The sequence below is a fragment of the Vicia villosa genome, unplaced genomic scaffold (genome assembly GCF_029867415.1).
Source record: "Vicia villosa cultivar HV-30 ecotype Madison, WI unplaced genomic scaffold, Vvil1.0 ctg.000464F_1_1_1, whole genome shotgun sequence".
NCBI lineage: Eukaryota > Viridiplantae > Streptophyta > Magnoliopsida > Fabales > Fabaceae > Vicia > Vicia villosa.
In genome coordinates, this window is record NW_026705222.1 from 835170 (window position 1) to 846329 (window position 11160).

Genomic DNA, 11160 nt, shown 5'->3' on the forward strand with positions numbered 1-11160 from the left:
TACAAATTCATAGAGTTTTGAAAAATTTGATAGTGTATTTGAAAAATTAAATACAAATTCGTAGAGTTTTGAAAAATTTAATAGTGTAGTTGAAAAATGCGGTAGTTCAAATTTGATAAATTTTGAATTATTTAGTAAAAACTCATAAAATTCTCCAAAAATCTAATAAAAACTCAAAAAATCTTAAAAAATAATGTAAAACTCATGAAATTCTTCAAAAGCCTGATAAAATCTCACAAAATTTTCAAAATCCAAAAAACACTATATTTTTTAAAAACGTAAAAAATCACAAAAGATATAATTATAAAAGTACCCCTCATATAGCAGAATAAAATTTTATTGTTTGGATCTTTGACCGGTCCAAAACATAAATTATGCTGCAATTTTCTTTTTCCTTTTTATCCAAAAATTTATAGGTTTGTTAATAAATTAGTTTAATAATATATTTATTAAAAAAAATATTTATAAAAATGAAAACATCATTCATAAAAAACAAAACCATGAAAAATAAATTGTTAAAAATAATAGTATTAATTAAAATAATATATATAAATAAAACCATTCTTTTTAAAAAAAAAACATTATAATTTTTAACACATTCAATATAAATAATGTGGTTCAGATTCATTCTCACATTCTCATATAAATATGGCATTCTCATATGATATATATATATATATATATATATATATATATATATATATATATATATATATATATATATATATATATATATATATATATATATATATATATATATATATATATAAACCCATATAGACTATCAAATATATATCATATCTTATTTTCCGTAAAATGGGTATCATATTTGTCTCTATTCTATCTTGACAACTCAATTACCTTTAAATTTATTACTTACCATTTAGATTATCTATTTTATATTCCTTTTTTACTTTTCAAAAGCATATAAATTTAGCCTCAACCTTCTCTCTTCTATAAAACCATAACCAAACCATTAAAATGCTTAAGGACATAACTGTCTTTTCATAGTAAATTCCCCATATATACACCCAATCTTAGAGAGAGAAAATAGAAGATAGAGAGAGAAAGTAAATAAAATAAAAAAAACCATAATTAGCAAAATACAATTGTCAATTGTTTCATCATCCATTCATTATTTTTTCCAAATTGCTTATGATGTTTTTGTTCTTGTTGTTTAAGTTGTCGTCATTTTCTGTTACGAGTTTATCATTCTTCAATCCTTTCAAATAGAATCTCTCTCATCCCTTGTCTCACGCTTACTCTCTTAACTATTTTTACTTTTTTTTTTATAAAACAGTAAATATAAAAAAAAAAAAAAAAAACCTTGTAAAACCACCTTAAACCAGCCAAAACCACTATTTCCCGAAATTCCCGCCGGAAAACCGCTTTTCAGTTTATTCCACCTCGCTAAAACCGGTAAGTTAATTTTACTCTTTTTTTTGTTTGTTTTGAATGTTGCCGGAGATGGTGGTGATTGATTTGTTTTATTATTTTTATTTGAAAGAAGCGGTGTTTGCTAACGTGAGCCGGATGCGCAGGTTGTTGCTAACGTACACGTTGATGGGGACTGAGGTGGTGGTGGATAGATGGGGGACATGGGAGGAGCTCCTCCTCGGTGGAGCCGTTCTTCGCCACGGGACGCGAGCATGGAACGTCGTCGCCGCTGAACTCCGAGCCCGAGCGGTTTGTTCAGACACTTTTACCCCTCAGGTACTATTAATTAAATTAGATAAATCTGATTTTTCTTTTTTCCTTTTTGTTTTTCTCAATGGAATTTTTTTGAATGATTAGATATCATTTGCATTGTTTTTTTGACTTTAAATTTCGAGTTTCTTTAGGTAATTATTGTTTTATTGATAGTGGTTACGTTTAACATATCACATTTTATCTATGAACCACTAATACGTCGGGAAAATGTGTCTGTCTCGGTGTCAAACATTTAAATTAATATTTATGATGAAGCATTAACACGTCTGAAAAATGTGTCTGTATCAAATATTTAAATTAATATTTATGATTATATTAAATTTATTTACTTTTTAAAATTATTATTAGTATTGTCTTAAGATTATATTTGAGGTGTATGTGTTTCATAGTTTCGCCAGCAATATATTTTACGAATGTATTTTTTAATGAAGAATATCTTATATTTAATTAAACATTCATGCATTAACCTTCTATTTTTTTTCAAACATTCATATAAGACTTTAGGAATATGTAATATAAAACATATTTTCTGTGCATCTTAAACAATATTATATTATTATATTTTCATTTTTATTTTTATTGTCTTGAAATATTTGACTAAAGAAAAATATGATTTTTTTTCCTTTTTAATTTAATTTAATTTTTTGAACTTTAACATTTATAATTAATACAAATATTTTATTGGCTTAATAAAATATAACTAAAATGTTTTAGTTAATATTAAATTTATCATTGAACTCAAATTAATAAATAGTTTAAAAAAACTCCTATAAATTAGATAAAATATAAAATATTTAATTTGGATAGATGAAATATTAATTTAAGAGTTTAAAAGTAGTGTATTGACAGTGTAAACTAACTTTACACATACAACCAATCAAAATCCTTACACTTGTCATGTCATATTAATTTTTTTAAATTAAAATTGTGTTTTAATTTGATACATAGTTGTGATTGGTTGGCAGTGTAAAGAGTGCATATTCCTTTTTCTCTTAATTTAATACTTTTTCAATTTTGTTTCATTTGATCTTAAAATATATTTTTTATAATCTGACTTTTATAGTCAATTGTTATCACATAAACTCTTTACATTTAAGAGGCATGTTAACCTGTCTCCTAAACTTAATAGTTAAGAAATTTAAAAAGTTGATACACAAATTATAAAGTAAGATTTTTATTTTATGTATTGTATAAGAATTAAATCTTTTTACCAAAAGAAAGTCCTATTTAAATCTTTGACTCATTATAAGCCGATTTCTTTGGTTACAACTAATAAATAATAATAGGTTAATCACAAGGGAGTACAAATTAATCAAAGAATGTTTATATTTAGACCGTTCTAAGTTACCAAAAAAAAAAATTTAGACCATGAGTCATTATAGAAATCAAATATCTTGACTTTATTTTTTAATTTATTCTTCTCTCCATCCTTATTATAAATAATTTTATTTTTTGAATAATTAATACATTTGATTTATATAATTTTTTAAAATAATTAATTTTAAAAATAATATATTATAATATAATAATAATAATAATAATAATAATAATAATAAAGTTGAAAATATAATAATTTAAATGAAGAGTATAATACCATCAGTGCACATGATCACTTAGGTGGCACAATTCCTTTTGCTTTGTTTGCTATAAATTATACTGATAAGTGATTATGGGCAACCTCTCTTATAAAATTAGTAATCAGAAATGACACATAGCTTAACCTTATATGTTAGTTAATTAATTAATTAAAATAGAAATATTACTTTTGTAGGTCTGTAAAGCTAAATATGAAGACTTGCAACAACGGTATTCTGGGAGCACGTGAGTAGCTCTTTTATTTTTCTTATAAACTTTTTCAACATATTATTTGGCACTACAGATTCACTGTCGCAAGTTTGAATCTGCGTCTTTAAAATCATATGTTCTTTTATCAACTGAGTTCGTCTAACAGAGTCTTTAAAATTATATATTCTTTTTATTTTTATCAACTGAGTTTGCTTAACAAAAATACTTATATGTATAAGCTTTATATTTAATGAAATAGCCTTTGAAGATTTCATAGAAATTGTATAATGATAAAATGACAATAATACCAGGGCTTGGTTTGAAGAGCTTAAGAAGAGAAGAGTGGAAGAGTTAAAAAAAGCTTTGGAACGATCTGAAGATTCAATCGGGTTAGTAGAATTTCACGGTTATCTTTTTTGGTATCGAACAAAGGCGTATTCGTATTCAGTATCTGACATGTGTTTGTGTATGTGTCTGAAACCAACGCGACATTAATATATTTAATATTTAATTTTTCATATATTTCTTTCAGGTCTCTTCAATCAAAGCTCGAAGTCCTCGAGGCCGAGAAGAATGAAAAAAAAGATGATTGTAAAAATGGCTTAGAAAGTCCGGTATCACATATACCGTCCAAGAAATTGCAGAGAGTCGAATCTTCGACTAAAGAGACTTCAAAGGATGAATTATCAACTAAAGAGACATCAAAGGACGATTTATCCGCTGGAAGTTTCACACACGAAACGAGGCTAAACTGGTCTTCTGAATCCCAGCTTCCAGCCGCGTCTGCCGATGATAATGAAACTAAGCCCGAAGTTTCACAATCTACCGAGCAGATTAAAGTTTCGAATGTAGATAGTTTGGCGAATTTTTTATACGAAGGACAAATAAAAACTTGTAGAAAACCGAGAGGGAAGCGAAAACGGAAGGATTGTAGCAGAAACATTAAGGAAGAAGCAAGTGTTGGACTTGGAGAAAGTGACTTATTAGATTCGGCCGATGTTCTTTCTTGGTGTAAAGAAAGTTCTACCAGTAACTGCGGTGAAGTTGCAAAGTCTTCTGAAGATGTAGATAATCGAAATAAGAACTTGAAAAATCGTAACGCGGAAGATATGATTGAGATTTTAGATTCTATTTTTGAAACTAAAGGCGCGTCTGCCTTCCGTCGCAGACTCGATAGTCAGGTATGTGTAAATAGAGTCTCATCTTGTACATTTGTAGTTAGTTTTCGAGTCTTCTATTCATGAAGCTTTCGATATAGTGGATGGAGATAGTTCTCTATTTTGTTTTCTAGGTAGTCATAGAATAACTAGTTCATTCATATATTTTACAACAGAAGAGAGGGCGGTACAAGAAAATGATCCGGCAGCACATGGATTTCGACACGATAAGGTCAAGAATCAGCATCCGAACGATTAAATCAACCGCAGAACTATTCCGAGACTTGCTGCTACTCACCAACAATGCCTTAGTCTTCTACTCGAAGAACACTCGCGAGTATAAAACTGCTCTCGTTCTAAGAGACATAGTCACCAAAAAAATGAGAGAAAATTTCAAGAATAGTAATAATAGTACTAGCAGCAGCAAAGTCAGCAAACTCGCCGAGCCGAATGAGTCTGTGAAATTACCTGTTCATAATGTTCATGTGAAACCGAGAAGTGTAAGACCAGGAAACAGAAAAATCGTTGCAAAGGCTAGTGGTGGTGGTGGCAACAACTCTGCATCGGCGATGTCACACTCGCAAGGAACTAAGAAGCCGGTTAAAGCCGATTCTTCACCTTCTGTGGAATCTTTAAAGGCTGTGAAGAAAACTTTTAGTAGACCGAAAAGAGTTGAACGTGTGACTTCAAGTCAAAAGACTACAACGCCGCCGAAAGGAAAGAAAAGAGTTAGAACAAAACCATAGAGATTTATTTAAGGTTTAACCAATAGGTTTGTGTTTTTTGTACAAAGATTTTCTATTTTTTGGTTAGGTGTATGTATGCAACCAACCAAAGTGAACTAGGGTTAGATGCAGTAGGGAAAACTAACTAAAAATATATGAAATAGTTCTGAAAATTTATTGTTAAGAAGCTTAAATTTGTAAGCAGCAACTTTTTTGTAGCAGTGGATATGACTTTCTATTCATCTTTTGCTTTTGCTGCAAAAGATTGATGAAATGGATGAGAAGTGATTAATGAAAGATTAATGAACAAGATAATTTCATTTTCTGATCAAAATTTTATGTTGGCCTATGTTTGGTGGGAAGTGTTAGTAATGAACTTAAACTATGAAATGGAAAATGTCTATAGAAATTTAGTAAACATGATTAACCAAACTGTTTGTTCTGTCTGAAAATAATTTATAAAACAGTGGAAATGTTGTTTTTTTGGAAACCAGAACAGAAGAGATGCATCGATAAGCTTTTTCTTGAGACAACAAAAATATATTTGTTTACTTATTTCGATAAAATTAGGGTCCTTGGCCTTTTATAAAAGGGGTTGCACTTCTCACTTTAGTGACACTCTATGTAAATTTAAAATTACACTTGTGAATCCGGAAATATATTTTCGAACAAATCTTATATACACCAAATTCATATATACACCAAATTCATGTGTAAGTGAGTCGCATCTTTATTTTTCTCAAAAATGAATTTGAAGATGCAAATTTTCGCGATAACCTCATATACATCACATCCTTTCATAAGTAAGTCACACTCTTATTTTGTCATAATTTAGTCTGAAGATGTAGTCTGAAGATGCATATCCGTAAAAGTTATAGAAGTATTTTTCCGTAATCACGAGGGAAAGGGAGGAATACACTAAAAATTTGATATTTTTAAAGAAATACACTAAAAATTTCAGTAAATTTGATATTTTTAAAGAAATACATTAAAAATTTCAGACGGTTTGAGGGGATTCGGAGGGGAGGCGAGGTGATTTATATTAATTAGGATCCGTTTGGTTGGAGGTAAATGGAGGGGAGGGGATTTTTAATAGCTTAGGTGTTTGGTTCAAATTTGATTTACAGAAATTTGATTCAGTAAAATTTGTAGAAATTTGATTCAGTAAAATTTGATATTTTTAAAGAAATACACTAAAAATTTCAGACGGTTTGAGGGGATTCAGAGGGGAGGCGAGGTGATTTATATTAATTAGGGTCCGTTTGGTTGGAAGTAAATGGAGGGGAGGGAATTTTTAATAGCTTAGGTGTTTGGTTCAAATTTTAAGAGGGGGAGGAGAGGTAGATGGAGGGGACCAAATTTCCTGCTGAGCCACTTTTTGCTTCCCCCGATTTGGGGGGATTCGGAGGTGAGGGGAGGTGATTTATATTAATTATAATTATATTTACATATTTATCCTTGTTATAATTATAATTAAAATTTTTATTTTATTTTATATATTTTTATGTTACTTTTTAACCATTGCAATATTTTTGTTTCAAATATTTTTATTAGATTTTATTGTATTCGATAAATTTTTTAAACTATATATTATAACTGTTATGTTTTTATAAGTTTTTTTGATGTTATCGAATTGAATACTTATAAATAGTAAATATTGTGAATTTTATAGTAAAATTACAAGGTTAAAAATGTAAATTAGTTTTAAAATACCTCCCCTCCCCTTGTGAACCAAACATATTTGTAAATAAAATTCCTCCCCTCCCCTCCCCCTTCATATTTTGAACCAAACATATATGTAATTAAAGTCCCTCTCCTCCCTTCCTCTCCCCTCCCATTGATAAAATTCCCTCCCCTCTCCTCCCCTCAATTGAACCAAACGGAAATGTAATATGTCATGTATAATAAGTATAATATCATAATAAATTTGTTATTGATTAAACCATACATTGATGTAATAAGATTAAAATGGCATATATTAGAATCAATTCAGAATCAATAATACAACAAAAATGATAAATTGCAAACTATAATACTATCTCTCTATTCATACTCCCTAATACAAATATTATCAAATATTACTGGTATATCGGACCCCCTTGTTCCTTCTTTTCCTCTTTTACTTCAATGTCGTCCTTGTCTCAGATAGAACATCATCTATAATGGCCCTCGCATAAGTGTCTTTCAAAAAGTCTCCTCTCTCTTTATACATGATCGTGCAATGGCCTTTATACGACGACATGAGGCTATCCATCAACGACATGATTTGCCCTAACCTGCTCCTCCTCTAATATCTCTTGATGAGGTCGCCTAGGTGAATCTCCGTGAAGATCTAGTGTCTTATAAGGATGTGACACTCTAAAATACCATTGGATGTAGCTGAATGCAATACTCCATTTGTGAGAAGTTGTCATACTTCTTGTTTCACCTGGTACAAAATGATTATAGAAATCATCATATATCGCATATACATCTCTACGAACCATGGTGGGAGGAGCATCAGACACTGAGGGGGTCTCTTGGAATAACCTGTAGAGACCTGAATTGATGCATGACTCGATGAGACAGATGGAGATATGTAACACCCCTTTTTACCCCATAATTAATAAGTATATAATCAGAGAATAAGCATGCATATAACTCAAAAGGGCGTCACATCGACGTTTTCAAAAAAAACTAAAAGCTTTAAAAAAAACCGACAGCATTTATCCACAAAATACAATACACCTGGTCATTTCAAATAACACCTAACATATAATCATAATTCATCTAGAATATGCATTAACAGCGGAAAGTAATACTCATGTGTTTCATATAAATGATACATGTCCCATACCAGGATCATATCTCCATAAACAACTCATAAGATAACCAATTAAACGTGTTCAAAAGTTATAACAAAATACATAAACAAATAGAACATGAGTTCAACGTCTAAGCTACCCAGTGTTACATGACCAGAGCATTGACTCGCTACTTAATTACCAAGCAACTTGAAGAACTCCGACTAGATCACACGCCAGCTACTAATCGTCAAAACCTGTATGTCGTCAAACGAGGGCAACATTAAAACAAAAGGGTGAGAATACGAACCATTATGAAGAAAGTATAATGAGATACAATGGTTAAATCAACAATTCTAGGAATACATTACACCTTGCCTAATCATGTAAATTAATACTAATCAATATAATCACATACATTAACCGTACAACAAGTATAAGAGTATAATATCTCAATACTATATTCTCAATTGTGCACATAGCCATAATTATCACATATTCCCGCATTTAACCAATTATGTATTCAAACATCACCCATTCTCAATTATCAACTAATACAATATCACCACAACACCAAGTGTACGTAATCAATTACCAAACTCATACTCATAGCATTACAACATCGATGCACATAATCAATTGTTCACTCGTACACTTATCACAACAACATAATGCACATAATCAATTATCACAATCATGCACATATCACGACAACATAATGCACATAATCAACTATCACATAACTCTAATGTGACTCAATGAAACATGTGACACTATGCATGTGGTACCAATGTGAAATTCTAAGTTTCACCGGCCTCCGATTCATATCTCTAGAATCTAAGCCACACTTCCGATCCGGACAAGACCAAAGTCCACCAATTGTAAACATATAGTTACGGCTTCCGATTCACTTTAGAATCCAAGCTCGCTTGTGTTTCAAAGCAAATCCACCTGTGTTTCAAGGCACACTATGATATGAAAGTATGTACAATATCACAAATATATGCAATTAAGATCATCTCTACCATCTTAACTGTCCGCATATCACAATAATTCAACTCTATGAATTATCCACCAATTGTACAAAACATTCACAACACACACACATCATTAACATATAAGAGGCCAATTAATCAATTACGATTCACACAATCCAATTAACACTAGTAACCATACTATCTCATGTTAATTCTCATTTTGCCAATTATACATGAACACACACTTTCAACATCAAGCAATTAATCATTAGAATTAATATTAACCAACTACTCACAGAGAATCAATATTAGCACAACATCATTGGCATGAAAATATATATTTCTCAACATACATATTCAAGACAAAACACAATTACGGACAAATCCTCAAAATATCGTAATTTACCGACAAATCGAATAATTGATCTAATTCTAAATTTATTCCAATCAATTGAACTCATTGAAATTAATTCAACTATTAATTAAATCAACTAATTAATAATTATTTTACATGAGTTCCAATTTACTCTATTATTTTCTATTACAAAACCAATATTTGATATAAGAAATATTCAAATTTACCCAATTTCGGTCGGTTCGTAAAACATCATCATTTCAACAAAATAATACTATCATGTTAATCTACTAATTAATCTTAGCTACCATGTAAATTTTCATTAAATTCCGCACAACTAATTATACCGTTTAATTCCGCTATTCGGTCAAACGGAACTGTTTTGCATTTATTTTTGTTTTCTAATTGTCACTGTTACACAATTTATTATTCTACTACTTTCATTATATATCAATTTCTATTTAATATATATATACATATGATACGCTACAGTAACTAGGTGAACCATGCTTCATTTCAATTCTCCAATGCATACATACATATATGCCGCTACAGGTAAAGAAGAACAAACATATTGGAATTTGTTGTATCGCTACAATGTAGAAAGAGAGGACATCTCCAGTATATGCACATCATAAAAGAAACAGAGCACACACGCATATATATATATATATATATATATATATATATATATATATATATATATATATATATATATAACACCCTTATGTCAATTTCAAACACAATTAATCAGCACAAATCAAAGATTACTCATCGAAACTTAACAATTTCAAAACCATTAAAATTAGAGATTTCAACCTAAATATGTTTCTACCCATTGATCAAATTAGACTAACCCATAATAATAGGGATTCTCCCCCTTACCTCTTCAATGTGCTTCAAACCCTAGCTTTTGCCCCTTGTTATTCTTCCCCTTTCTTCTTCTCTTAGTCTCCTTTCTCCTCTTCTTTGCAAATAAACAAAGTTATCATACCTCTACTCTTCCAACCCTTACTATATTATTCATATTGGGCTTAACCCATATAATTCTACTTCTTAACTAATTAGGCCCAATTGATAAAATAGAGCAGTCAAATAAATAATTATGCTCCAACAAATAATATTATTACCCTTAATATTATTTTCCGATTTAATCCAATTAAATCCGAATTTATCTCAAATAAATAAAATCCAATAATAATATTATTTCTAATATTATTTCTCTACATATTCCATTTTATTAATTCTTCGATTAACCGAATAAATTCCAACTTCACTTAGTAATCCAAACATGTTTCTCAATAACACTGACGATCCAATTAATTATCAAACTTCGTCCAAGTTAAGTAAATAAATCCTTATTTAATTAGTCAAATAATAAAATTCGGGCTGTTACAACTCTCCCCCACTTAAAATATTTTCGTCCTCGAAAATTCAGTCGACACAACCATTTCAACACCAAAACCACATCCACTATCTTTCTCGATTCATACTGATACGAAACGTTCTACACTTACGAATACACAAAGCTTCAAAAGATATCATTCCAATATCCGAAGAAAATACCATTCAAACACACAATCCTTTCGATGCACAACTTAGCAAGTCTCTTCATCGGATAATCCATCTTCAACGGAATGAAACGAGCACATTTGTCAACTACCCGCA

The 11160-nt window shown here is 30.0% G+C and overlaps 1 protein-coding gene across 1 annotated transcript; it reads left to right on the forward strand.

The window, feature by feature from the left end:
- The first annotated feature begins 1035 nt into the window (after nt 1–1035).
- Nucleotides 1036–5781, forward strand: LOC131628554 (uncharacterized). The gene is made up of 6 exons (XM_058899383.1): nt 1036–1419; nt 1542–1713; nt 3482–3531; nt 3807–3884; nt 4028–4676; nt 4829–5781. The coding sequence occupies exons 2-6, from the start codon at nt 1564–1566 to the stop codon at nt 5396–5398; spliced, it is 1497 nt and encodes a 498-aa protein (XP_058755366.1). The 5' UTR covers nt 1036–1419; nt 1542–1563; the 3' UTR covers nt 5399–5781.
- The last annotated feature ends 5379 nt before the right edge of the window (nt 5782–11160 follow it).